Source organism: Alternaria burnsii (genome assembly GCF_013036055.1).
Source record: "Alternaria burnsii strain CBS107.38 chromosome Unknown 705, whole genome shotgun sequence".
Lineage (NCBI taxonomy): Eukaryota > Fungi > Ascomycota > Dothideomycetes > Pleosporales > Pleosporaceae > Alternaria > Alternaria burnsii.
In genome coordinates this window covers 3331141-3358846 of record NW_024066107.1, presented here as the reverse complement: position 1 = coordinate 3358846, position 27706 = coordinate 3331141, and the positions used below count along the sequence as shown (strand labels likewise).

The 27706-nt window shown below is 51.0% G+C and overlaps 11 protein-coding genes across 11 annotated transcripts; 6 read left to right on the top strand and 5 right to left on the bottom strand.

Annotated features, from left to right (window-relative positions):
* Positions 1-185: 185 nt before the first annotated feature.
* GT037_001182 (acetylcholinesterase precursor) lies at positions 186-6341 on the top strand (the record flags this gene model as incomplete). The annotated part of the gene is made up of 8 exons (XM_038926229.1): positions 186-347; positions 3583-3642; positions 3692-3819; positions 3870-4359; positions 4423-5298; positions 5737-5869; positions 6026-6188; positions 6257-6341. Coding segments are annotated over 8 exons (2097 nt in total), but the record flags the coding sequence as incomplete, so codon positions are not given.
* Positions 6342-7260: 919 nt separating this feature from the next.
* GT037_001181 (uncharacterized protein) lies at positions 7261-9344 on the bottom strand (the record flags this gene model as incomplete). The annotated part of the gene is made up of 3 exons (XM_038926228.1): positions 7261-8890; positions 8947-9169; positions 9278-9344. The coding sequence occupies 3 exons, from the start codon at positions 9342-9344 to the stop codon at positions 7261-7263; spliced, it is 1920 nt and encodes a 639-aa protein (XP_038792084.1).
* A 2283-nt stretch (positions 9345-11627) lies between these two features.
* On the bottom strand, positions 11628-13063 carry GT037_001180 (uncharacterized protein; the record flags this gene model as incomplete). The annotated part of the gene is made up of 2 exons (XM_038926227.1): positions 11628-12936; positions 12987-13063. The coding sequence occupies 2 exons, from the start codon at positions 13061-13063 to the stop codon at positions 11628-11630; spliced, it is 1386 nt and encodes a 461-aa protein (XP_038792083.1).
* Positions 13064-14970: 1907 nt separating this feature from the next.
* On the top strand, positions 14971-15153 carry GT037_001179 (uncharacterized protein; the record flags this gene model as incomplete). The annotated part of the gene is made up of 1 exon (XM_038926226.1): positions 14971-15153. One exon carries the CDS (start codon positions 14971-14973, stop codon positions 15151-15153), a length of 183 nt encoding a protein of 60 aa, XP_038792082.1.
* Positions 15154-18635: 3482 nt separating this feature from the next.
* Positions 18636-18797, top strand: GT037_001178 (uncharacterized protein; the record flags this gene model as incomplete). The annotated part of the gene is made up of 1 exon (XM_038926225.1): positions 18636-18797. The coding sequence occupies one exon, from the start codon at positions 18636-18638 to the stop codon at positions 18795-18797; it is 162 nt and encodes a 53-aa protein (XP_038792081.1).
* Positions 18798-19119: 322 nt separating this feature from the next.
* On the top strand, positions 19120-19660 carry GT037_001177 (uncharacterized protein; the record flags this gene model as incomplete). The annotated part of the gene is made up of 2 exons (XM_038926224.1): positions 19120-19180; positions 19233-19660. 2 exons carry the CDS (start codon positions 19120-19122, stop codon positions 19658-19660), a joined length of 489 nt encoding a protein of 162 aa, XP_038792080.1.
* Positions 19661-20214: 554 nt separating this feature from the next.
* GT037_001176 (uncharacterized protein) lies at positions 20215-22217 on the bottom strand (the record flags this gene model as incomplete). Its single annotated transcript, XM_038926223.1, has 2 exons — positions 20215-22034; positions 22094-22217. 2 exons carry the CDS (start codon positions 22215-22217, stop codon positions 20215-20217), a joined length of 1944 nt encoding a protein of 647 aa, XP_038792079.1.
* Positions 22218-22636: 419 nt separating this feature from the next.
* Positions 22637-23919, bottom strand: GT037_001175 (uncharacterized protein; the record flags this gene model as incomplete). The annotated part of the gene is made up of 2 exons (XM_038926222.1): positions 22637-23852; positions 23900-23919. The coding sequence occupies 2 exons, from the start codon at positions 23917-23919 to the stop codon at positions 22637-22639; spliced, it is 1236 nt and encodes a 411-aa protein (XP_038792078.1).
* A 460-nt stretch (positions 23920-24379) lies between these two features.
* On the top strand, positions 24380-25003 carry GT037_001174 (acyl-n-acyltransferase; the record flags this gene model as incomplete). Its single annotated transcript, XM_038926221.1, has 1 exon — positions 24380-25003. The coding sequence occupies one exon, from the start codon at positions 24380-24382 to the stop codon at positions 25001-25003; it is 624 nt and encodes a 207-aa protein (XP_038792077.1).
* A 64-nt stretch (positions 25004-25067) lies between these two features.
* GT037_001173 (uncharacterized protein) lies at positions 25068-25727 on the bottom strand (the record flags this gene model as incomplete). The annotated part of the gene is made up of 1 exon (XM_038926220.1): positions 25068-25727. One exon carries the CDS (start codon positions 25725-25727, stop codon positions 25068-25070), a length of 660 nt encoding a protein of 219 aa, XP_038792076.1.
* Positions 25728-26433: 706 nt separating this feature from the next.
* Positions 26434-27240, top strand: GT037_001172 (atp-dependent clp protease-like protein proteolytic subunit; the record flags this gene model as incomplete). Its single annotated transcript, XM_038926219.1, has 2 exons — positions 26434-26610; positions 26656-27240. The coding sequence occupies 2 exons, from the start codon at positions 26434-26436 to the stop codon at positions 27238-27240; spliced, it is 762 nt and encodes a 253-aa protein (XP_038792075.1).
* Between the last annotated feature and the right edge of the window lie 466 nt (positions 27241-27706).

The window sequence follows — 27706 nt, the reverse complement described above, 5'->3', positions numbered from 1 at the left end:
ACACCTATATATGTGTATATCCCTACATCCGCTCCTCCGCGATGTCGTGACCCCATCTCATCTACCCTTATCAAAGTGTCCCTTTCGTGCACATGCACATGTACATGCACAGCTACACTCCCGCTCTCCGCAGATAAACCTCTCCCAAGAGATTTCACTACAAAAGTCACACAACATAAACAACAATGCGTTCCACCACCTCGAAGCGACCCGTCAACCCTTTAGTCCTGCATCCCGCACGGATAGCCAGCATGCCACCCGAAGGCTTTCCCGATCCCAGTACGGGAGGCAATGTGACGTGGAAAACTCTCATGTCGGGTGAGAAATCTGCGACGGATACCTTCACAGTGGGTGTTGCCACATGCCCGCCAGGAAGGGTGATGACTTGTACGGCTTCCTCTTCTTCCGAGTCAAGGCCTTCGGTACCATCTCTGTGCAATCCAGAATCACTGGGTGATGCAGGATTTCTGCAGCTACATCGACATTCACATGCGGAGATATATCACGTGATATCCGGGAGTGGAACTGTTTGTATCGATCAGCAAGAGTACGAAGTCAACAAGGGCTCAGTCGTTTTCATACCGGGCGATGCGGAACATGGGATTTTCAACAAAGGAAACGAGGATCTGGTATGGCTGTATGTGTTTGCTGCCGATGGATTCGAAGATGTTGTCTATCGGTTCAGTGCGGGAGATGTAAAGGCGAAATTATGAGTGCAGAGAGAAGACCATCAATGGTCATGGTATATGCTGGTGACAGAAGAGCAGTAATTCAGTTTGGGAAATGAAGAAACACAGTTGATTGCTTCATGAAAATCTCCAGTACTTGAGAGTACACAGGTGTGGCGGCGATCGTGTCGTCCAAGTCCCTACAGGCTCACGTCCTACCCAGATCGTCGTCGCTGTCAAAGCAACCGTATCCGCCATTTATTTCCTATATGTTTCTTCGCGCCCAACCCAGAACCAATGTGCCACTTGAGGCTACTTCTTAGTTTGAGGAGGCTTCAACTTGATGGAGGAATAGGCGACGGGCTAGGCAGGGCTTTCTTCTGTGACTGGGTAGTTGTGTCTATCCTCTTCTCGTCGACAAAGTACGCTCCTCGTCATCAGTTCTTATACCCTCCATGCGATCTACATTGTCCTCGACCGCCGACTTGCGCTTCAGATCAAGCATGATAGTAGCAACTTCAGATTGAGTCCGATCAGTGAGGGCGGTTGGCTGCTTCGGAACGACCTTGACCTTGTCCTTTTCGGCTTTTCCAGTGCCATCATAATCAACAGTAGCTTTGTTCGGCGACTGAGATTGTCTTTTGTGGCTTGCACGTCATCTCCCTTCTCCTTTTTCGTTGACGCTTCAGTTGAAGGCTTTTGTTCACTCGTCTCTTCTGGCGCCTATATATCTTCTTCATTCATCTTTTGTAATATAGTGCTCATATCCTCAAGTCGATGATTGGCCTCAAACACAGCGTCTTCCCCTGTGGGATAAGGGTTGCTCTTACACAGCGTCTTTCAATCGTGCAACTTGGGATCTTAATAGACTACGAGTGCGCCTGCCTACTTCACGCCCTCTAAACGGCCGGTTGATGTAGTGGAGGTGATGAGGTCGAAGTGTTCAGCTTTTGTGGAGGATTGTACATTGTAGGCGTGAGCATTGAAGAGGACGCGCTGCTTCAGATCGTGGAAGTGATAGGCTGAGGGAGGAAAATAGCCCTTCGATAAGTGCGAGACATTGCCCATTCTCTTCAGCAGCTGATTTTCTATTACTGGGTCGATTTGCGTCAATTTTAGAAACCTGCTTGCCTCGTGAGTTGGACAAATTTTAGGAAATGGCGCCGGGTTCATGTTTCGTGTAGGTTTGTAGCTGGCTCTGGAAGTGTCCGTACAGTGAAGGACCATGGGTGTACCCAAAACATATTCAAAGGCTGCGTACAAGGAGTTTGTGCACAAATTCCAGTATCAAGAAAGCGTAGGAGCATCGGGGACCGCGAGAGGATTACCGATGTTCAAGTAGACAGCGTATGGTCGTGCGCGTGGGCTGTTATAGTAATCATCTTCAAAGAAAAAGTTTACGCTCTCTCATCCTGTATACTAGAATACTCTCCTTGCTAGAATGAGAAGATACAGCGAGTGGATTACCATGACATATCGCATATGTTATGGCGTGGAGGTCACCAGGGCATTCTAGTGCTGTCAAGAACGCACGATTTCGCCCCCATTCCGTTGACGGTCCTGATACCCGTCTCTTCTCTTCCAATTCGAGAGTTTCTGTTGTTGCACCTCAATCTTCTGAACGTCTACTCGCAGTGAACGCTAGCTTACATTTCCGAAACGTAAGATGTTCTCCGAATTTAAATAAACTGCAGCTATCCCGAGTAAGTGAGTAAGCGCAGTGACAGTCTTGAGCAGTAATGTCTCAATGAACACGACACGCAGTACGTCTATGCCACAGAAAGCCATCAACAGATGACTACTGGTATGCTTGGAATGCCGCGTAGCTGAGGACGAGCTGCTAGTTTCATGGCGATTGTTGTTGAGATGGTTGACGAGACAGACGTCATCACCAGAACCCTTTGCAATTGAATCCCAGTTCACAACTCGATAGCTCACGATGTATGGCCAGCGTAGGGTAGGCCAACCGACGTAGAAAAGCGCATACGATCTGTCAAGTATGTACATACGCTGCAAACTGCGCCTGGGTCTACGCGCAGATTACATGCGACATCAGTATTTAGCGTATGCGTACATCTTCGTCTAGATGATCAACCCGTGCGAAATGCGACGGCCGAAAGTTCGCCCGGGCTACACAGTCCAGCTTGTATTATGCGGTCAATGGTAGACAGGGCGATAGTATACCAGGCCATTGTAGGGAAACAGTTGCGCGGCCAAGCGAGATGCCTCGGTAGAACGCCCTGACAGCATTGGATCCTTTATGCGGGGAACATCCTCGTCAGATCGTCTCGCATCATAGAACCGAGATGACACCCCGTCCCATCTCACCGGAACGCCGAACGACAGCTTGAAAGTTTAATTCCACCTGTCAAACGTCAAAGTACATCTACAGCTGAGCACATACAAAGTCCGAAGAATATCCTCAGACTTCAGGTTCCTGAACGGCCATGCATAGCTGGCCACGTATTGATCGTATTCGCGCTGGTTGTCAGCGAGCGAATCAGTTCCAGCGCTAGTCGCCGAGGCTTCCGCCGCGATGACGCACGTTTGTATTGCTTTGGAAAGCCATCGGCACGGGAGTCAGGTTTGATTCCGGTGACGGTTACTGTGGTGGAGGTATTTGCGTTAGGGCAAGGCGGGACATGTCTGCGGCTTTTGCGTGACCGCGGAGGCATAACATATTGCTCATTGGGCTAAGCTAAATGACAGGAGTATATATGGATGCTCGACCCGTACCTGGTTGACGGGCTGTCCTTGCACAAAAGTAGACTTATCATCGTTGCAAGTCCCGGGCATCTGGAGATATAGACGTTGGCAACCTCGTCGTAACTGCCCTATTTACATCTCATTTTAACTCTCCAATATGTTGCAACTCGCCGCAGCTGCAGCTTTGATAGGTGCTGCCTATGCACAGAACTCGTCGCTGCCTACTGTCGATCTTGGCTACGAGATTTACCAGGCTTCAGGTTTCAACGTTCGTCAATCTTCTTTAGGTTTCGATGCCGGCTTGCTAATTAATCCAGGATACCGGCAACTTCTACAACTTCTCCAACATACGATATGCTGCTCCGCCCGTTGGCAACCTGAGGTTTGCACCGCCTCAGGCTCCAGCAGAAAACAGATCAACTATCAACACTGGCAGTGTATCGAGGTAGGTGCTGTGAGGTTATAGTCTTTAGACGACCAAACTGACATATACAGAATATGTCCCCAGGCTTCCCCAGGCTGGAATGCACTTGCGGCCCAGTCTTTGACCAGATATGTGCTCGGTCTTCCTACCTCTAACTCATCGTACTCGACACCGGGGGCGAACGCTAGCAGCCCAATTCCAGTCCCGGATCCCCGCGAATCTGAAGATTGTTTATTTCTGGATGTCTTCGTTCCCGAGGACGTGCTAAGCAAAGCTGGGCAAGGCTATGGGGCTCCCGTTCTGGTGTGGGTCTACGGAGGCGGCTATACAGGAGGCGAGAAAAACAATAACCCAGCAGGGCTATTTGCTGCGTCCGGCAACTCAACCAATGGCGACGTCATTTATGTTGCAATGAACTACCGTCTTGGCGCTATGGGCTGGATGGGTGGTCCTTCGTATCAAGCGGAAGGAGGTGTTTCAAACCTAGGTTTGTACGATCAGCGATTTGCGCTTGAGTGGGTTCAGGAGAACATCCACCTCTTTGGAGGTGACAAGAACCGAGTAAGTCGAGCTGGAGCCTGGATCTGCAGCTGTAACTGACCTTTTTTTTTCTTTTTTTTTTAGGTCACTGTCTTTGGAGAAAGTGCTGGAGGTGGATCGATTATGCATCAAATTACTGCATATGGCGGTGCTAACGGATCGGCTCCTTTCCAACAGGCTGTTCCGCAGAGCCCTGGTTGGCAGCCTACAACTTCTGTTGTTACGCAGGAGGACGTCTACCAGAAGTTCCTGAAGCTTACCAACACTACGTCTCTCGCAGAGCTGCGTGCTCTTCCATCTGAAGAGATTATACGTGCGAGTGCTCAGCAGATCATCTATGATTCTCCGTATGGCACTTTCACCTATGGACCAGTAGTGGACGGTCTCTTCGCTCCTCTGCAGCCCGCTCAACTGTTAGCTCAAGGCCGGTTCGACAAGGACGTACGCGTAATGGTCGGGCATAATGCTAACGAAGGAGCACTTTTTACTCCTTTCTATCTTCCAAACGAGAATGCACTGGAAGACCAGATCTCAAGCGCTTTCGCAAATGCCCCAAAGTCGTCCGTGGACTACATTGTTAGTACCCTCTACCCTCCGGTGTTCGATGGCTCACTGGGCTACACCAACAACTTTGAGCGCGGCAGCCTCATCGTTAGTGAGGGTGTCTTCACATGCAACACCAACTACCTCTCCAGAGCCTATGGAAACAAGACATATTCGTATCTCTTTGCAGTCCCTCCGGCTATACATGGCCAAGATGTTGCGTACACGTACTTCCAGGGAGGTGCTGCTTCTACTTCGCCGACTGGCGTTACTAACACGACCATTGCCATCGCTCTGCAAGAGTTCATCACCAGCTTCGCTGAGAATGGCGTACCAGACGCCATGGGCGTAAAGCAATTTAACATGTACGGTCCCGACGCTACGGTTCTGGAGCTCAATGTCACAGGCATTGAGGATGTACGCGACAGCAACGCGAACGCGCGGTGTGCATGGTGGCAGAAGGCGCTGTACTAAGTGCAGGAAGACGCAAAATCGCCAGATAAAAGGGCACGAATAATCATAATGAATCAATCACATTCATAACATTACACATGCACATGCAAAATTTTGTGAGGCCTAGGCATGCTAAATCCGCAATCGCGATGTTCCTCCGCCATGCACGGCAGCACTAGGACCCACATCCGCGATTGGTTGATCATAGCTACGTCATTGCACAGCAGCTCAGTCCACGTCCACATGCTTTAAAGCTGTCGTCTCCCTCACACCCACAAGAACCTCATCTAACAAACCATCCAATAATTCAATTGTCACCTTCCTCACCTCTCCTCTACCGATCTCCATATTTTCCAAAACAACTACACTACACAACACACCGTCAATATGTTCCGTCAACAGATTGCCCGCCAGGCCCGCCTCTTCAGCACCACACCCGTCGCACGCAAGAGCCCCGTAGATGCTATCAAGGATGCTGCCAAGGCTGTCGACAGGACAATCTCTGGTGCCGCTGTAAAGGGCATTGAGAAGGGCGGTACGTACACTTTCCATCCACCATGCCTCCCATCTATATTGCACCACCTGATGCTCTCTTGTCTCACACAGCCGAGAACATGACGACATCGTATAGTGCGCAAGCTTTAAATATTCTGGTAGCACATAAACACAGAAACTAACGATACACCAACAGAGGAAGTCGCTGGCGCCGTCAAGGAGTCCGTCCCCGAGACCACTGGCCAGGCTAAGGGCCAGGCAAATGAGATGGCTGGCGAGGCCAAGGGCAAGGCCAACGAGCTCGCTGGTGAGGCCAAGGGCAAGGCGCAGGAGCTCAAGGGCGAGGCCAAGAGCAAGATGTAAAAAAGTTGATATCCATTGGGAACGATACGTAATGACATGAGCGAGACATGCTTCGATGGCATAGCTGCCTCAGGAAGGTAAAGCTAAATTGTCACGGCCGAATGAATGAAATAATGTTTCAATATCAACAGTGTGGTCTTTGTGGAAAGGTGATACTTGATGGGTGTTTGGTTGACGCTATGCTGCTGACCTATCATACGCGCGTCTAGGATGTAGGCGAACAATCACAGCTTTGGCGTCTCCGTCAACTGGTTTGGTCACACGCGCCCCGATACCTCTACTATATCGCATTTCTGCACCGTCTTCCCGCTTTTCCACCCTTACGCTCGAACACTGTCCGGTCCAAGTTGCCCATACACCAACTACTGTAGTGTAGCACCAAGCTATATCCTACGTGATCTCTATGCAAATCTGGAAAACGCGTTCTCTGGATAACACTCTCCTCATCTCAACAAGGCGACATTGTCAAACCAAAGCATCGGGGGTTGTGACTAGAAAATTTGTGAATATTGCTTTTTAAACTGGCGAAGAGCGAGGAATGCCCAAGGTGCTTACTTGTACTGAGCCAAAAAGTAGATTTCTGGCAAGTGAGGCTGCCCGGTGATGGAACATGTCATGGCAGAGGCAAATATCAATGTCATTGTGAAGCGTCACAAATTCTCCTTCAGTTTTCACAAAGGCGTTGTCCCCCATGGTATCATATGGTCATTATATCAAAGCAGAAGTTTGAATCTCTAAAGAAACAAGTTTTTTATATCGAACTATGACCCAGCATCTTGCAGTCAGTGTGAATTAAATACACCATCCCAGAAACCATTGACAGAGCGGGAGGGTGAGAAGGGAGTGAAGCGAAAAGAACTTGAGAAGGAGATGGAATGAATGTCTACACTAATCGAGGTAAGTAGAGAAAGTAATGTGGGATTGTTTTGGTGAGATGCAATAACATGTTGTAATGCTTCATCTGATCGTTTTTCCCAAAGAGGTCCATGATTACCCAATCCGATGCTTCGCTCTCACATGAACCACATACCCATCTGCCAGAATAGTTAGATTTTGTTCCTTTGTGTCTCAATCAACATCATAGAATCTTACCATGCCCCTCTTCACCTTGTCACCCTGCCCTTCGTACGTCTCTACAGGCGGTAGTGCGTAACCGCTCTTGGTCGAACTTACGCTCGTCTCAAAGGTCGTCTGAGTGAGACTACCAGTCAAGCTCGTGAAGTCGGTACTGGAGTCCACCGGGAAAGAAGTAGCGGTAGCATCCGTGTTGGTTGCTGAGCTAATGGGCGGAGTCCAGTAGGAATAGCCTGAGGTAGAAGACCCGACTGGGAAAGAGGTAGCGGTGGCATCAGTACTGGTAGAGCTGACTATGATAGAAGTTGAGCTGGAAAAGCTCTCGGATGCTGAGATTGAGGAGGTGAAGGACGTGTACTCCGTTCCGGTAGACGTATACGTGCTTGGCTCCTGAAGTGTCTCTGAGCTGCTCGCGCTGCTAGAAGGTGACGAAGTGGCAGAAGGAGTCTCGATGGTACCAGATTCACTGCTCAACGCTTCTGATGATGTCTCAGAAGGAAGCACCAACGTAGTGCTTGATCTGATCGGCCATGTGTACGAAGGGGTCTCAGATTCACTGGCCAAATCGCTTGATGACGACAAGGTCGTCCAGTACGAGAAGCTTTCCGTTGTCGGCGTTGGCCCCGGATAAGTTGTGGTATCCGATGGGGTGGGCGAGAATGTGTCTGTAACGATCGAGCTAAACGAATAGCTATACGATTGCGACAACGTAGATGAAGCAGAGTAAGTCTTGGACGCACTAGGTACACTGCTGGTATCATCTGTAGAAGATGCTGTGTACGATGGTGTATAAGACTCCGCACTAGATGGACTAAGCGTCTCTCCAGAAGAACTCGGAGTGTATGATGCCGTTGACGACTCTTTGGAAGAAGTAGGCGTGTATGAGGCAGAATTAGTTGTAGAATGCCTGGACATAGTATGAGTTCGAGACCAATCACGTGTGCTGGTGCGACTCCGGGTGGTTCTTGATCTTCTAGATGAATCTGAAGTCGACGATGGTACTGAATCGTCGGTGGTTGACGTAGGTGTCTCAGTCGTGGTGTATGACTCTACTGAGGTAAAGGTGATCCAGGAGATGGTCGAGATATTGATGGTCGACGAGTACACGGTATCTGTTTCAGTCGGACTGCTGGCGCTGTTGGTAGCGTTTCCAGGTGGAATATAGTAGCCGGACGACGTAGTAATCCCAGAAGTAGTCCCATCACCACTGGATGTCGCTGTAGGCTCTGTGTTTGTTTGGGTCACCGTTCCATTCGAAGGATGTGGAGGGGAAATAGTGATGACAGTAGTGGAAGCGATGACTGAGGTAATGACAGTAACATTGGTGCTTGTCGTTGAAGATCTTGGGATATAGGAGCTTTGCGAACCTGTCGAGTTGACACTAGCTGTGGAGGTCAACGGCGGTATCGAGGACACTGTTGCGGTACCTGTGCCCCAAGTAGACGAAGCTGTACCGGTGCTGTTACCGTAAGGCGCGGAAGTCGGGTACGGTGGTAAAGATGGGTAGTATCCGGATCCGGAAGAATGAGGTCCAGTTGAGAGAGAGATGCTCACAGACGAAGAGCTACTACCCCAACTACTTGCTGTAGCCTCTGTGGATGTAGAGTTTCCAGATGAAGTTCGGCTGTTTCAACATATTAGTTCAACAGGAACTGAACACGAGAACTGATCATAACTTACGATGTCGTTGGGACAACTACCGATGTAATGACCACGACGCTGGTGTAGACAATTGTGGAGGGCCCTGGTGCTGTGGAGTTTGCTGACGAAGAGGGTGTCGAAACTGGAGGAATACCAGTAGACAGTGAGATGCTAGTAGCACTGTTGATCGAAGTAGGATAAGTGGGGGAGTAAGGCGGTGGCGGCGCATACTGCCGTGGCCGTATGTGCTGTGGAAAGTTCACTAGACAGAGTTGTCAGTTCATATTAAAAGACGAAAAGGAACTAGATTCTCGATGTGTCGATTGATAAGGTATATGCTCCCAGAAGCAGTGTTGGAACTGAAACTTACATAGCGCCCGCTCAGCAGCAACGAGCGTCAGAAAGGCCGCAAACGGTATGCAAGTAATGAGCTTCATGACTCTTTGTAGGTCACAAGAGTCACTCTTTCTAAGAGCTAAAGCAATGAGCGAGTGGTAATAGAGAAAGGAACGAGAGGCTGTGTTTGGCTGTCAACTAGAGCTGAAGGGCTTGTGCCTCAAGTGAGTGAGAATGACGATCTTATATACGAAGATGTGCGTTTCACCGCGATGGTAAAATGGTGTGATCCTGTCACCGCTGTACTGCAGTAACAGAACAACCGGTTAGCACTAACGCGAACATGCAACACGGCATCATGCTTCCATTCATGGTATCCACCTTACAAGTCATCGAAGTACCAAACTTGACGGCAGTCGGCGTACAACCTATGATGCTTAGGTTATTCCTATCGATATGTTGGCCTCCAGATTTTGACATTGTGAGTTCTTGGAGTAGCGGCCTTGTTTGAAGCAGAATTGCACCACCTCGATAGACCATACTGGCCAAGACTGCTTTGCAGCGATCCGTAGGCAAGGTAGTTGGTGTGTTCGTATAGATTGGTAGTGTGACAAGATGCTGGTCATCTTGAATCTAACTAGAAACAGCAATTACGGGATGGTAGATAACGGACGAAGGCCAACGTCACACTGCAGCGCAGCAGCCGCCACCGGTAGTGCAGAAGGAGGCGAAGATGGGAAAGGCTTCAAGGAAGGAGTTCACAGATGACGAAGTGATCCAGCCTACCGTCGTTGGGGTTGAAGAGATTGATACAGCCACTTCTCTGGGCATGGTGTTGTTGCGAGCCAATGGATCGGCGTAACTTGACGTTGAAAAATGTACTCAATGCCGTTACACTCGACCATGCTCGTATTTCGGAGGCATTACACGAATGACACAAGAAGATGGAGTCGGCTGGAATACCGCCTGACAGACGCCTTGCAGTGCTTCTCTCCCAAGAGCAAGAAACTCTGTGCAGGAAGAGGTATCATAACCGAACTGAAATGCATTCCACGAATCAGTACTTGAGTCACATGAATATGGTTCGTTGCAGGATCAGTAGACATTCTGTAATTGCTTTCGGCAGATTGATCGCGATGTCGGCATTGCCGCCTTCTGCTAAATATTGTTTATTATCACAGGTTGTGCAGTTTTCAGGCTCTCTAGAGCAAGTACCATTGGTACGATATAAGAGCTTGTCAGAGGCGTGCAGCAAAAGGACCAAGGACGACTCGAGTTTAGGGACCGCACTGAACAGCTTGTATATTTTCGTGTGTAATTTGCCATTACTAACTCGATGCACAGATGCAGGAACCAAATTCCGGCTCAGGGTTGTGCGTCTTACAGAAAACCCCGCGGTAAGACAAGGCCTCGGGATGGTTGGTGCAGCTATCCGTGAGAGCTTCTGATGGATTCAGGAGTAGCAACGTAGATTGATGGCGATGTAAGGCCAGATGTGCTGATATAAAATTTGTTGCGCATCGCATAGGCTGTATTCGTTGTTTCAATGGAACAGATCTGCTGAAACCATCATCCACGGTACGAAGGTGCTGTTCACGACGCTAGCTCACCATTAGCGTCATTACGTGAGCCGAACTATCTGTTCCAGCGTTACTTCGACGAGAACATTGTACGCATAGGCACACTCACGCAGAAGGCATGAGTGACAAGTATGTGATTCGCCACATAACAGAACATTGTGCGTAACTAGGTTCCAGACTGGTATGTGTTGCACATCCCTCGACGGGCCGCTTCGAGGGTGTTACCCGCCACGGAACCACTGACTGAACAGCCAGTTCTCATTCATGTTCTGGGCCTCTGCGTAATCCCTCTCTCTGTGTAGTACATCTTCAGACCCTTATTCAAAGCCATTTTGCATATGACTATAATGTTCGCAAACCCGAAATACAACATGTAGCTGCATACCGAAGTTTTTGACGATACATCACGTGCAAGTCACACACGGTAGGAATGCACGATGAATCGCATACGACTAATAGCCGTTACAATTATGTATTACAAGTAAGCACTTCGGGTTGAAGTGTTACCGAGAGAGGAGATCGCTATACAGGCGACAGCAACCTCGAAGCGCCTGCAGAAGGATACGCTTGTATGCTAAACATATGGAGCTTTTTCTGAGCCCATGTGAAAAACTCCACGCAACGCCTCCAGTCGTAACCTCGTTAACGACACTGTACAAAAGGTATCATGTGCGTGTGAAACCAGAACCGTTACCCAAAAGCGTAGCAAAGTATCAAGGCAGTCAACACACAAGACCCAAAGAGGATCATACAAAAGGGCCTTTAGCCTAAGAAGAAGGAATAAACAGAAGAAGGGAAAGTAGCCTAGTCCCAGTTGACAAGGCTATTGCCGTTGTCTTGGTCGTTCGCGGACTGGTCATCGAAGGACTGTGTAAAATCGCCGCCTTGGAAGTCGAAGAAGGCACTGTAGTCACCATTGCCAGGTGTCAAGAACGAATCGTTAGAATAGAATCCATCGGATATAGCGCTCGGCATTGATAATGATGTGGTATCAGAGACGGGCTCAGTCTTCAGATTAAGGCCTGAGGATAGAGTCTGAGCGGAACCAGTAGCATTCTCTGATATGCTTGCGCTGCTCGGTGTCCGTGTAACCTTGTTGGGGTTGTATGTGTAGGTTGGAGCAAATGGCTGAGGAAGATTGTCGCTACCAGCCATGAAGATAGCAGTGCGAGGATCGTTCTGATCGAGGACGGAACCTAAGAACTGCTGTGACTCAGGTGGCATGGACAAGGTCAAAGGGTTTGAGTTAAGTGCTTGCGAACTGTGTGGGTAGTTCGTTGGGCTGTAAGAATAGGAAGTAGGCGTGTTAGGGTCGCTTTGAGCAGTTGCAGCGTCATGGACTGAAACCGCATTTGGCGAAGCAGTCTGTGGTGAAGATGACTGGCGATTTTGAAGCGAATGCGCAGTAGGCGAACGCGATAGCGAAGGGCGCGTTGGTCGTTCTACTGTTTGGTTTGATTGCTGGAAAGCTTGCGGTGGTAGAGACAGTCTTCGGTTAAGCTCGGTCTGTGGCGTCGTGGTACCTGCACTTGCCGGCTGAGCTGATGGATCAAAGTGCGGTAGGCCGTGAGGCAGTTGAATCGAAAGAGCGCGCTGGTGAGACTGGGTCCGCTGAGGAATGTGGTACGGTGACTGGCGGTAGCCCTGTTGTGGTTGAGTAGAAGTCGGGCTGAACGGCTGCGCTTGCTGGAAACTCTGAGGAGAAGCTGGTGTGAATTGTTGTGGTGGTAGCATGGAAGGGTTCAGCCAGTTGTTTGACTGTGGAAGCGAAGCACCATTGGCTGGATACTGTTGACCAAACTGGGGGAACGCCGGGCCTTGGTTTTGGTACTGCGACATGAACATGTTTCGGACACCGTGCTGTGTCGCAATGTAATCATGGAGCTTCTTGTTAAACATGACAGAGGTAGTGTGCAGATGCGCATTCAAGCGTTGGTACTGGGTGGGCAGATCATCGTCCTCCTCTTCGTACATCTCTTCATTGATGACATCCTGTTCAGTCACACGCAAAGCACGGCCAGTACGCTTCTTATGGATCTCTGAAGCCCTGCGTGCCGACTCAATGCGAGCCTCTAGACTACGGTCACTGCGGCGCGAGGCAGCAATGTAAGCACTAACAGACATTAGAATTGGTTGCGTGTAAACTGAATTGAGATGACAAACCGCTCCTGGTTCTCTTCATGAGTGCGTTCGGTCTTGACCGGTCTGGTCGAAGTAAAGGTTCGACGTTCAGCAGGCATGGTGAGGGTTCAGACGACAGATGGCGAATGAAGCGTGGTGGTGTGGCAGAGGTGTGTGGGTGGCGGCGGGGTAGCTGACAAATGGCGGAGTCAGCACAACAACAGATGCTGGATTGGTACAGTTCGAGGGGTACGTCTAGCAACGACTTCGACTGTGAGGAATAATGGATGAAAGAGAAAGTGCGAGGAGTGGGCGGGCAAAGTATGTAAACGGAGGGGAAAAGTGGCGACTGTCCACGCGGGTGCGGATGTGCTGGGCTGGGCGGAGCAGGCCTAAAGATGGGCCGAAAAACAACGGAGCTAGAAAGGCGCTCACGTACCGGCACGACAGGGTTTGGACAGGACGCAGCTCGATACAGATACGCGACGAGTGACGTGAGGCACAGTAGCAACGGCCAAAGTTGGCCGCGGAACCCAAAGAGGCAGAAGATTGGTGCGAAAGTGGGAACTGGCGCTGGGACGTCAGCGATCGAGGTGTGAGGGGCGTGTGAGTAGTTCCGATGCGCACAAATCTCTGTTTGCGGGCCGGGGGAGGGTGAGCCAGGATAATGAGGTGGCGGAGCCTAGCAGGCGAAGACTTGGTATTTCGATGGCAGTAAACAGTTTGCGCATGGACGCTTGCAAAGCAGATCGATACTCGTCTGAGTGATTGACGAGGCTGCTAGAGGTGGTTGGTTGGTGGGTGGTGGTGAGGCAGCAAGCAAGCGGATTAGGAGCAGTACGAGTGTGTTACGTCGAGGGCTTGCCTAGCATATGTTATAGCAGCAGTGGGAAGAAGCAATTGCAGTCTTCTGGAATTTGACCACACAATTCCTCCCAGACAGCGGCAGGGCAGCGTGCCAGAAGCTTGCAGTTCCCAGTCAGTCCCCGCAGCGCCTGGGGGACGGCTAGCAGGTGATGTAGCCAGTCAAGGGCAGCGGCAGAAAGGCCGGCGTGTTCTGGAGGCCAGTCGGCGATGTGTGTGGAGTAGGGGAAGAAGGTTCGCGGCTAGCTCTGTGCCAGGCTCAATGGCTGCAGATTACCCTCGGCACCCGCACGCCAGCGACAGGACAACACCACGCCCGTGGCTTGGCCAGCGCTGGCGATCGAGCACGCTAGCATCTCTGTGGCACTTCCCGCCGATAAACGAGACGCGTCAACATCATATCACAGCTGGTCCCTGGGGGGTGTTGGCATGTCTGCCATCGCGATCGCATCTGGCATCTTGCTGGCATTTTGGGCGGGGTCAAGCAGCCTCTGTTCCGGGTGGGCTGACTAACAGGCCCGCTCTGGCTCTGGCACCACTTCCACCTGCGCTGCGACGCGACGACGTTCACAGCGTGCCTGACTACCACCAACTACCATAGTAACCATCAATTTCTCCTTTTGCTCCACCCACGCTCACCCAAACAAACGTGCGCCGGCTATTGTGACCAGCGCAATCGCGATCGCGCCCGCGCAGAGGCTTCCGCAAACTGCTCAACCAAACGCGAACGCACATGCTCACCTAAAGTGGCCCGCGCTAAGGAGTCGCAGCCGTCGGGTTGCCGTTGGCTCGTTCCCGTCTCCGTGGGCTTCCAGTCTGCGCCCACGGCCGACGCTGTAGCGAGTCTAATCCTGCGCCATCACGTCGTGCCTCATCATGCACCCCCAAACAATACCGAGTTTTGGCGACTCTCATCTGCAACCATGTGCAATGTCCAAAACGGCTGGTTTCACCCTGCTGCACAAATCTCATGACAGCCCACCACCTGGGTCCAGGAACAAGGGGCTCCCTGATCCAAACAACAAACCTGAGATACGCGACCGTCATATCGGGCATAGCTCCGATCTGATCGAACTTCCCACTCATTTTCGGAGCCTTGATGCGCCCTGAGAACTTTGCTGCCCTCTGTCTAGGACGTGCGTGCCGATCGCTCGATAAAAACATGTCGCCGACTCCCTGGTCTACGACAATAATCACTGCTGGTCTCTCTGCCCACTACGCTTTCTGTACCAGCTACAGACCATGTGTCGGAAGAAGCGACGGCGCTCTGTCACTACCACGACCAGTGCAACGCTGTCGTTCCCCAGACTATTGGAAGTATGGGAAATTGTGTCTGATCGTCTGAATTGGACTATTTGTCACCATGGTATTTAACCTAGACCCGGCCGGCCGCCGACGTCACACGGCATGCCTCCTTCCTTCCATCGCTTCTGCCCCGCTGCGAGTGCCCACAGCCAGATCGCCGGGGTGCTAGTTTCGGCCTGTCATTGTATCAGCCAGTCAATCCCGACAACCCCTGTTTTCTCACTTAGATTCAGATCTCAAGATCTCATCTTAGATGAAATATCTCCGCCCGTCGTGCATTCAATCGGCTCTTTGTGCACCGAATGAGCAGGAACCATGCTAGAGAGTGTCCAACAAAGGCATCTAGACGCTCAACATTGCCTTTCTCTCAGCTTGGCTCACTGCATTTAGCATGCCCAGCTGTCCTTGGGCTTGCCCGCCATCAAACACACTGAATTGCTTTCGTTCATTGCAGGGCTATAAGTGACCATTGTTCTGGGAGTCCTTTGACTGCGGACATGTATGGTCAACCAAGTCCTTTTTCAACCAAACTTGCCACGTCCCATTTCCCTTGGGCTAGTCTCATGCTTTGAGATCGTCGTCAAATGGCGCGCAGGTTCCACGTTGCTACAATAACTGGTACACAACGCTCCGCATCAACCTTAAGCAGAAGTGACGTCGTGTAGGAATGGCTTTGCGCCATCTTGTTCCCACATGTGAAGGAATATGGAGCCGGCGCACAAGATTCTAGCCCAACGTACGTTTAGCTGCATGATCTTGCATCCAAGGCGGTTACGATAACCTTCGCGGCATCCTGAACACAATTCGTTCCATGGCGGCTTTTGCTCCCGCACCTCAAGCAACCATTCAACCGCTAGGGTTCCTGGAAACCCCTTGAATTTTTTCAGACTATCTGTGATTAACACTATTGGAATGAAGCAAGGCTGCAACACAATCTGACTGTCTAGTTCCATGCCGAGACGATGAACAGCTTATACCAATGAGGCAAGTGGAGCGCCTACGCCACTCCGCAGCAGCCGTTACATTTTCCATGCCATCCACCACAATTGCGTGACGGCGGAACGGTCTTGGAATACAGCCTTGGAACATGGCTTTTCCAGAATCCCCAATAGATGAGCCTTCCGTCGTCTCAAATATACGGCAAACGGCTGGGCGTTGTAACGGACAATTCATTTTATTGCGGTCTACAACGCCGCCAAATTTTTGTGAGCAGTACAATATTTCTTCCTCGATTCGGAAGGTATGAATGTCTCATACCATTACCTTCAAATTACACAACGCCAGAATACCGAGATTCGTTGCCATGCCGCTCCGCGGGCCCTAACGCACGGCTGCCGGTTAGAACTCGCTTGCATGCACCTCTCAGCGGCGATTTGTCCCCTCTCCAATCAAACCTGCCCCTCAGAAACCCCTCTTCGAGGTTATCGTTCCTTCTTTTTCGTACCGTACGCGGTCTCGGGTTTCCGTAAAAGCTCAAGTCGACGTGGATGCGCTTAATCTGCCGCATTAGCTTGCCATATGTGCAATGGGCCAGGGCTAGCTTGCAGCAAGCCCCTTGGAGATGACTGGCTGATAGCACATCGGAGAGAACTCCCACGAGCAGTCCGTACATTGGTTCCCTCAACCGTTGTGCTATACGGAGTGCTTGAACCGCCATTCATGACTGGGTTCGCAATCCTGCGAGATGCGTTCTGTGGAGTTCGCCACTGTTCATCCTGTGATCGGCAGCACAGCCCTGTTATCGGTTTTAGGAATCCTGTGCCTCCCGCAGAGGAACAATTATGTCCGAAAATTCCAAGAGCGATCAACCTCGTATAGGCGGTCTGCACCACACGTCGTGTGTAAGCACCTGGGCATTCTTTAGCGAAACAAATGATGCGGTGAGGAGATCTCGATGCTGTACACTCATTCTAACTCAGACCCAGCTCTGCGTCGTCCTCAATCACTCTCTGATTGCGAAAGTCTTTTCCATGCTTTCAATTTGTAGTTTTCTGTCAAAAGTATCTCTTCCCGCACATCAATGCAAGCTGTTACCAGCGTCTCTATAGCAATGCATGATTACTCATGCAAGTAAGCAGACCGCTCCATGTGTGCGAGTGGTCAATCTTGGAGGGCCCAAAAGGGTCCAGCGGAACGTTGCTTCTTCCCTCCTTTGTACAACACCGTGTATACAGGCGCCTGTAACCCTAGGCTTTACAGTTTTAAACAGCCACCAGCTCCGCTATGACACCGCCGCATCCAGGCCACCGGCTTGGCCTTTTACGTGGCCAATGGTCTTCACGAGCATATCCGCAGTACGGCATAAGCAAGCAGGCAGCGCATACAGCTCGTATCGGGCCGTGCAGCAAGCCCAGATTCCGACGTCCGGTTAGTAGGGACAACGCAGCAGCAGCTTACTTTTTGGCTTTTCGCGTCCGCAGAATCAAGAAATTGTATAGTGTTTGGAACACCCGAGACGATGGGTAAATGTCCAAGCAGAGCCACGCGATTCGCAGCCATGTTAGCGTTATCGCATCATATCGAGGCGGGAGGAAATCTCCTGTGCAGCTAGCACCGACCGTGAAACTCGAGGCTAACCTACAGCATGGCGATAAACTTGCAGCCGCCCTCGAAGAAAACACAGGCTATTTTGGAGCGGTAGATGTTACTCCTGCGCGACAAGTGGCGATTAAGAACGGGTCCCCACACGTCCTGTCTCCAAGGCTGTCCTACACTGTCAGGTGGCTGCTTACTCGCACCTAACGCCACGGGGTCCGACTCCCTGGACTTGTTTTCAGATTGGTTGGTCTAGCATATACATATACAAATACCAAAAGAGCAGGATGTGAAGCAGGTAGAGATGAAGATTCCAATTGACCCATAGCAGTATTGTACAGCTGTCTGAGGAAAGCCGAATCAGAATGTAGCCTTCGCTACCATGTCCACGAAGTCTTGTAGTCCAGATGAGATGCAGTCCGCAGAGAGCCAGACTGGCTTGCTGTTCCATGACACTGGGCATTTAGGCGTGCTGTCTTCGAGATCTTTGCCTTGTGCCAACCAAGTGTAAAAAGCGGCGCGATTTAATTGCGGCAATATGTCAAATTCGCAAAGAAGCACCTTCTCGAAGTGCTTTTGTAACCATCTGCGCGTCTCGTCTTCCCGTGTTTTCTCTTATTTCGTCTTCTATAGAGCAGTATATTGATACCTACAGATGCGATGGAGGGCCAGGTACCAGTAGTGTTCTGACCGCACTCTACCTGTGCTTCTCAACTATCAATGCACGTAAACTCAGTCCTCCTGTTCGTAGATTTTATGAAGTCAACCAGACTACCATAGGTTTTGTTTAAGAGGTGGACAGTGTTACTCGACAACGGAAAGAGCAAACGCATCCTATGAAGAAGCTCGTATCTGGCAATCGAAGTATACCTGGTTTGAACAAGGTCTTTCGTTCCTGCAACCTCAACACCACCTGCCAACGTATCTACGTATGTCATCAACCGGTACCTTCCAACAGTCACGTTTCTAGCATATCTCCTGTCGTGCATGGTGCAATCTGGTGAGGAGGCTAGTCGCATTTGCATCACGGCACTAAGATTGTTAGTAAAAGTTGACAAAAACTTGGAGCCCAAAGGAGACTGCAAAGGTATACTTGGGCAATCTCAGCGTCAAGCAGAGGTACAGGATACCATATCGCCGGCTGGCTAGGTGCTGTATGGGCAGGCGGCGACACCAAGGTCCCTTTCCTGGGTAACTGCAGAGCACAGCAAGGCACGCTCTCACCCCACTCACAAGTGCGCCTTCACCTTCACTTTCGCTCCTGCCTGCCACGGAGCTAATTTCCTCCGTGACTGCAAACGCTGCCAGCACGTCATATAAACAACTTTTCTGAATTTCCGTGTCTTCTCTTCTTCACGATACTCATCAAACGCCCCATCATCTCTGCAGCTGCATCCATTCAAGTCAAATATACTTCAATTCAGCTCTACTCAGCTCCATCTCCACCCAAAATCGAATTACTGCTATCAACATGTTCGGCTACAAGCTCCTCGCTGTTGCTGCACTGGTCTTGGCTGTCGTTGCTGCGGACTGTAAGTACCTGTTCCACACGTTTCACACCACACAAATTGACAAGCTTTCCAGCCGTCTGCGCGCCCGCTGCCACCATGACTGCTACCGTTACCATCACAGAGTGCGTTCCGCAGCCTGGCAAGCCGTCGTATGCGCCACCTCCCGCTGAGTCGGTCGTCTCCTCCGCCCTGAGCAGTGGACTGTTTACTACCAGCGTTATCCTGCCTCCCCCCGGACATCCGATCCCCACTTCAGTAGCTCATCCTGCGTCTTCCACGCTCGTTGCTCCCTCTGGTGAGACTTCTGGTGCTTCTGCCTCTTCGACTGCGTCGGTTACTACGACGGTGGTGGCTACATCATCCTCAGGTCGTCCTGGTAAGCCCGAGGCAAGCAGCACTTCTCCTCCCCCTGAGACTGCTGGCGCCGCTCTTGCAACACCTGCAGTCGGTATGGGCTCGCTCGTCGCCATGGGCGCCGCAGCGCTGGCTGTCATGGTCTAAGCCATTTGACATGCGTTGACCGTCTTTACGGGAACGGGGTATCATCCTTCGTCAAACTAGCTAGCTACCGCGTGATATAGCATCTTTGTAGCTTCTCACAAGTCTAATACAAAAAGCGGCATGGTCTACAATATTAGGGACTAGAGCACCTCACAACATTCATGGAACTGTTCACTGTCCGCAAATTCTGTGAAAAACCACCAAGCTAATTATTTCCGATTCGTCTGAATCATCATCTCTAGCCCTCCACATGATATATTCAAAGGCTCGAAGCCCCCGTTTTGGCAAGTGCTGATATGAATATTGAGAGGGGTGTGTCGTGAAGGAGACGAGTTTCGCGACTAAGCTACAACCTAGAACAGAGCATGTGTCCTATGACGAGCTGTTTGCTCATGTAAGAAGACAACCTTGATTGTGAATAGTCAGACAACAAGGGTGCATGCGTATCGATTGGAATGTCTTTGCAAGATGCTCAAAGTCTCTCGCGCGAGGAAACTGTTCGTGCCAATATCTATTCTCCGTGTTTCGCATTTAGTGACTACTCAAGCAAGGCACTATCCCGCTTGTTTGTATCTCGTCCTCAGCTCATCAATCTCGCGCTGGAACTTCTCCATGTCGTCAAGGATATTACTCGAATCACTCCTCCTTTCGCCATCCTTTCCACCGCTTATGTTCTCATCAAGACCTAGCCTTCTCTCGCTCTCCTCAATTGGAGAGTACAAAGCGTGTTCATTCTCGCTCTTCTCATCCACAGGTTCATACGTTCTTCTCAGCGAACTCTCGCTAGCTACACTCGATCGCCTCTGTTCTGTGCTTGTGCGACGATACTCTGTGCTCGTTCTTCGACTTTCCGTGGGAGAGGAATAGGACACATGAGGCCTTTGCTGGTCAAGGCTTGAGCGATTTGACTGTCGGCGTCTTGGTGGTGGCGGAGGTGGCGGCATATTGCTTCCTGTACTTTCTCCAGACACATTGCGATGGGTGTTGCGATTAGACGATATGGATGAGGTGCGGTGCACACTAGGTGCAGGCGAAGAAGGTTGTGACTCTAGAGTGCTCCGACGAGACGACGGAGGCTCAGGAACAGATCTCGGCATTCGACCCGAGCTCGACCGCTGTGGCAACTCGGTACTGGAAGAGTTTGCGCTTGAGTTGCCTAGGTTCGCAAGCCGTGCGCCGTGCCGTGAGGGTGGAGGAGGGGGTGGTGATTTTGCTCCGAGCAATGGGTCGAAGGTATTCGGACCCGGGCTCTGTGGGGCATCGACTGAATATTGAGAGGATATAGTAAGGTTTGAACTGCTTCGCGATCTATTGCCTGTAGTTGTAGTCTTGAGCTGACTTTGTCTTCGAGATAACGGCACGGGCGGAGGCGTCTTCTTTTGTCGAGTTGGACCCTCTGACGGTGTTGAAGGCTGAGTCGCTGTCGGTAGTATTGGTGGGGACTGTAATGGTGTCGTATCCTGTGTGCTGATATGGAGGGACTGTGGCGCAGTAACCGGGGTTGGTGGGAGTGGCTTCTGCATATCTGAACTGTCGGTTCGTCTAATAGCTGGAGGAGAAGGTGCTTGTGCTGGTTCGGTCGCGGCAAAGCTTTCGAAAGACACTGTCTGTGGCTGTCTCGGCGCGACCAGCTTCCCGTGTCGATGCTTGGGTGCAGGCGGAGGCTTCTTTTTGCCCTTCTTCACTTCGGATACCAGCCCCATACTCTCGTCCTCGTCAGATGCAGCCATATCGACAGATGTACGCGGAGAATCTGCACGTGTCTCTTGTGGGGGCTCGAATAGCGACTGCCGCGAGATTGACGAGGTATCTGTGCTACTGCTAGTCTCGAACTGTGCGCCAGCAAGTGGTTGTGACACGCTTGTAGGCTGCGGAGGCGGACCGGATGGTCGCGGAGTTGGCTTTCCGGTCATGAGTAGGTTTTTGAAGCTCTCTACGTCTAAAGATGCCCTGCTGCTGCCCAACATTGGTCTTCCCGTATTTGTCCGCTCCTCGTCGTTCTCCCTTTCTTGCGGTTCTAGTGACGCCAGCGTTCTCGAAAACGGATTCGCCGGTACGTTGCTCGGCGATAGGGTCGCTTGAGGGTGATTCACGTATGGACTTGGACTTGGGGGCACGTCTGCTACTGCCATGGCGTCTTTCCCAATGACTTGGGCATTGGCTTCGCCTGCTGTGACTGAACTGTTGGCATGGCCAGCGGGTGTTACGGGGGGCGGAGGGCTCGCAGGAGGACCTTGGCTCGATCGCCTGTCTCTGAGCTCGCTCAGAGTCGCATGCTTGTCGTCAAACGAGTAGGGTGGGATTGTCGTAGTGGGAGAAAGTATGCGGACAGACTTCTTGGTCTTTGTCGGCGGAGGGGCGGCATCTTCGAGCACTGTAAGACAATTACTCCTTGAATGCCAGCAGACGCAGAAAGGCAAGGCGAGGGAATACCATGGTCGTTGTCCTCCCTACGCGCCTCAGACACACTGCTATCCGTGTTGATGAAGGAAGTCTGCGGGATGGCCGCGGGCTGACGAGGAGCTTGAGAAAGGCGGAAAGGGTTTCCGGACGACATGGCGGGCGTTAAAAACAATGCATTGTTCTATGTACATGGAAGAAGCTTGGGTGAGGCGGTGAGATGGTGCAGCGCAAGAAATGCTGCTGCTGATGGTCGGCTCTGCGACTTGATCATCGCCGATATGCAGGTGCTGGCGATCCGGCGTGGGACAACGAACAGACCCCACCATCGTACCTCGTACGCATTGTTGCCTACCAATGGACAACTCTGATATGCATGTGTCACAACCTTGCAGACGATATCTGTGTTTTACAGATGGGCCTTGTGCGATAACTGACTCGTGTTATAGAACAGGCTTGTTGTAAGAATTGCCATCAGTCCAGTTCTCTGAAACCGCGGATCACCGCTAATGTGCAGTCATCTTCGCAGCGACTAAAGCTATCTACGTCTATCTCTATCTTTGCCTCTATATCATGCTAGTCGACATACACATGCCATCCAGCCTGGCAGCCAAACCACTTTCGCGCCAAGTTACCTCCACTCTCCGTCGGTTGACTAAAAGCGACTTTGGCCTTGTCGACGTTTAGCCCATAGAGAAAGTCGGATCTTACGGAATCTAACAGTCTGGTAGCAATACCATTCTTTCTGTGCTGATTCGAAGTCCATATACGCGATATGCCCAGGGTCACTGGATCCGAATCGGTGCTGATAGAAATAGAAGAGCTCTGCGACACGACAGCATCTCCATCTTCCTGCTCGAGTGAAGTGGTGGGGTTCAAGACCCTATAGGCTTCCCAAATACGCTCCGCCAGGCATGCTCCTACGCACTTGTTGCCTCGGATGTATAGATATATCTTGAATCGATCGACAAGGGGCACGTTTGCTTCACTCTTCAATGAGGACTGCTGTTTCGAACTCGCAGTTCTTCTTTCAGTCGCGTCTGCACAGGCCGTCCGGTTGGTCTGTACCCAAAGCTCATCGTCTGATATTGGAACAGCTGCAAGCTCGGCATTCACGACCTTCAGCACGTCGCTGGCCCGGTTGCGCAGCGCCAGTGTATCCTTCCTTCCGACCACAGCAATAAAGCCCCCCTCACCACTCCATATTTGATTCTTCCTAAAGCGCTCAACGACTGGCTTGGTGAAGTCCACTCCACCAAGATTCATCGCATGGAACTTCTTGTGTAGCGCCGCGTCCTCAGCGTGCGACGGTATATATTGCATCCCACATGTTTTACACGTTTTCCGCGTCTCTGACGCCAAGTCTAACTGCATCTGCACCATCTGCTTCTTCTTAGGCGCTGGCTTTGGCGAGCTTTGCGCATTGTGGCTCTGTTCTACAAGGGCTTCTTTGACGGGCGCTCTAGGCTTGAGTTGCTTCTTGAATATCGAGAAGACCGGCCGCCGTTTCTGAACGGGCGGCGGCGAGCTGCGTGAGACTGGGGACGACGGTGGACTAGACTGAGGCGGTTCGTCTGAGAAGACTGCGGGCGAATCTTTCGGGCTGGATGGAGGAGGGGTAGAGCTTCCGCGTTCAAGAGACGATACGACGACCGTGGGAGCAGCACCGAGTGACGTTAAGGCTGTGGATTTGGTGTGTTCGATAGTGGTCTCGACGCGTCTTCGTTTGGTGGGCGGTTCCTCATCGTAGAGTTGGCGCTTTGTTTGTCGCGAGTAGGTTCTCACAACCTTCCTATAACCTTGTTAGACGTGTAAAGCATTCTCAGTGTTCTGACTCACTTTGCTCCGAAAGACGACATGGGAGCGCCGTTGCGATGCGATGTAGGAATTCCGAGCGCTGGTTAGCCCACGCGACAGACGCGTTTTAGCGCGATGCGCTAGTATCACCTCCACACGACGTCACCCCTCTTCTGGTCACATGTCCCCAACCCAACCTTGTAGGATTATGATCCAGCGTGCAGGTCATAACCACCAAGTCTTTCATTACCTGATGGTCATGACCACATCTTGGTCGTATTTGATGGTAATCAATGAGTGCAGCTATCTCAGGCCACCAGTCACCCCTCCTAACCGGGAAGGTGCGTCTGCCTCGCGTCGTTTAGCCTGATCTTGCGTCTTCGTATCCCAGCCATGAGTCAACGGCTGTGAAGAAGATAAACTGTTTAAGACTGCATACACACTGAACTCTCCTTGGCACCCTGGCTTCATTGCATCCTTCCTCTTTGGCAGCTTCCGTTTGTGTACTGCATCTCAGCCAACATGACCGGACAATCGACACCAACACAGACGAGCGCATCAGTTCCATCGCCCATAGTAACAACTACGCGTCTGATAGTCCGTTCTATGCGTCTTGAAGATGCCTCAAACACAAGTCTCCATGCAAATGACCCACTGATCGCTCAATACATGAGGAACACCTTTCCCAACCCATATACACGTTCCAGTGCCGAGCAATGGATCAACATGAACCTCGTACTTCCATATCAACATCATTTCGTCATCTGTGAGCGGTCATCTCCAGATGTCGCTATTGGGGGTATCGGTTTGAAACTAGGCATGGATGTGTACGCGCATACTGCGGAAGTTGGTTTCTGGATTGGAAAGTCATTTTGGGGAAAGGGGTATACGACAGAAGCGCTGGAAGCCTTCACAACATGGTCATTTGAGAGCTACGAGAACAATGGACAGCGATTGACGAAGCTTTACGCCGGCGTATTTTCTGGTAACGTGGGGAGCATGCGATGCTTCGAAAAGAATGGATATGCGCTCGAAGGTGTACTGAAGGGTCATATTGTGAAAAATGGTGAGGTCAAGGATGAGCACATGTTTGGGATGACAAAGTCCAATTGGGAGAGAAGGATGAATGAGGGTACCAAGACCTGAGTATTTGTGATGTGCGGCACAAGGAGCGAATTAGAGAAATCTATTAGACTGTTTGTTTGGACGTTCAAGGTCCCGGCTGGGCGATATACGCCTGAAGCTGCATAAGTAGTATCTCGACCGGTACGTTGTGTCTTGCTGCCTTGATTACCACAGATCTCTCGCCAGCGTATTGACTGCCTTCTATCAATTCTTGTGCCTTGTTTTCTCCAAGCAAATCCGTCAAGCTGTAGACTGCAACCTTCTTCCCTCGCCAGAATGTGGTATGAAATTCAAGCTCTGGATACCGCACACGAGGTTTGAAATGAGAAACAACAGGGCCACTATACCAGTTCGGGGCTTTGTGGGTGACCTCTAGAGCAGCGTGAGGGTCGAGCTTCGCCTCGAAACTCTTGGTAAAGTAGTTTGACCATTTTTCCAGTTCGGCCGTGATCCGATCTGCCTGATTTTGCAAATCGTCCGCGCGAGTACGAAGCGATCGGAATATGAGCACACAGGAAACGTCTTCTACGCCCTCAATATCCTCAGTGCGAGGGCTTGCGACTGGAATCAAGCGGCCTCTGAAACCAAAATTCCAGCTGAGTTTGCTGACTACTCTCTTGCGCATGACATCCAGTATGAAATCTGGCATGTCCTCTCTCCAGACCATCTTCCTCAAGTTATGACCACCATACTTCTCGTTCATGCGTGCATAAAGAGCTCTCTCCCATGCTCTCCTCTTGCCCATGTATGCGGCGGTCAAATGCCTCCCGAGAAAACGAAACGGAGGACCAAGATGCTTCTTATCTGTGGTAAGAGAGACAGGCAGGAGCCACGGGTCTTTCGTTGTGGGGTGGGGGCGGGCGTTGAGAGACACCAAGAAAGCGGTGGGGAGCACGATTTGTACCGCGCGACAATGGCGAATAGGTGACGCCAACGCGTGGGCTGAACCGTCAGATACGTGTATTGACTGAGTACAGGAATGTGCATACCGAATGGATTCATCCATAGCTTCTTCTGAAAAGGTGTAAATTCTGCAAATTTTGGGCGCTCTTTTGTTTGCTCGAAACGAGATCTTTCATCTACGACTAACGGATCGAGCAGTGGCGACAATGGAAGTTCTTTGGCTGTTTCGTCCCTGCGAAGGCGGAACGTCTGGTGGGCATCTTCTCGTGTAGGGCCGAGGTCGCGGCCCCTCAGGATGCGACCTGGGACGTGAGCGGAAGACTGGCGGCATTGAGCCCGCAAGGATAGTCTAATGGGGCTCAAGCATAGTTTCGGGCGACAAGTCCATCTGCCTGGCATCAGGCAAGAAAGATGGGCGACTGTGTGATTCGTATGAGGTAATGAGGCGGCATCATGAAAGATTCCAAACCACTGCGTCGGACCCCCGGCTTGGCGCGCCATAGCTTCGTTCGTGTGGGGAGGAGGGAGCTACCCCAACATCATACATCATGGCTTTTCTTCTACGGCGGGCTACAAGGCCATCGACACTACAAGGCTTCTATAGACATGGCACGCGAGCCATGTCAAGCCAATTCGGCTTCCAACCGCAATGGAGCCCACAGCAACAGGACCAACAGACACCACGAGCAATCTCGCTACCCATACCTTACGTGACAGAGACCACTGTAAGCCCAATGACGCTTTTGTTCGCTTCCTATCTGACTTCATAGGGTGGAGGCTGGAAAACTTCTGACATCTTCTCGCGTCTGCTCCAAGAGCGAATCATCTGCCTGAATGGCGAGGTGGACGATTATATGTCCGCCAACGCCGTCGCGCAACTCCTCTTCCTCGAAGCCGATAACCCCGAGAAGCCTATATCCATGTACATCAACTCGCCTGGTGGCAGCGTGAGCGCCGGTCTTGCCATCTACGATACCATGAACTACATCCGCTGCCCAGTCAGCACGATATGCATGGGCATTGCAGCCTCCATGGGGTCCTTGTTGCTCGCAGGCGGCGCAGAAGGCCAGCGATACATACTGCCACACGCAAGAGTCATGATACACCAGCCGAGTGGCGGATACCGTGGTAAGGCAAGCGACATTGCCGACCATGCCAAAGAGATCTTGAGAATTCGAGATAAATTGAACAAGATATACCAGTCGCATGTCACAAAGAAGAGGACATTGGAAGAGATCGAGAAGTACATGGAGCGTGACTACTTCATGGACGCGCAGGAGGCGGTAGATTTCGGTATAGTAGACAAGATACTGGAGAAGAGAGAGGCTCCATCCAACGACGATGAGAAGAAGTAGGACTCTCAACTATTCAGCAGCACACGCACGATTATGACCTGAAATAACGGAAATCAGAACGTGTATATGACCGATTTAATGCTCATTGTTTTTGCAGTAGCCTAATATCACCACATGCATCGAACCATGGAGATGTATACTTTCCGGCTCTGGAGAACCATCGACTGTCCACTCCTAGGCAAACGATAGTATATAAAGAGGACTTCTTCTTTAGTTTTTTTTCTCACGTTAGACCGTACCCTCAAAAGAATTTGCTCGTAACAACGCTAGCTTGTCCTACTCGGTTGGCATGGCGTAAACGGAGCAATTACATACCACATATGAGCGCGAGCTAGGCCATCTAGTCTGTTCAGTGCTTTTGTTTTTCCTAAGTATATGCATTACAAAACTCGGCGTATGATACACAGTTTCTGTTCATGATTCGCCCGCAACTATGTCAGAACAACAGATGCTAACACAAAACAAG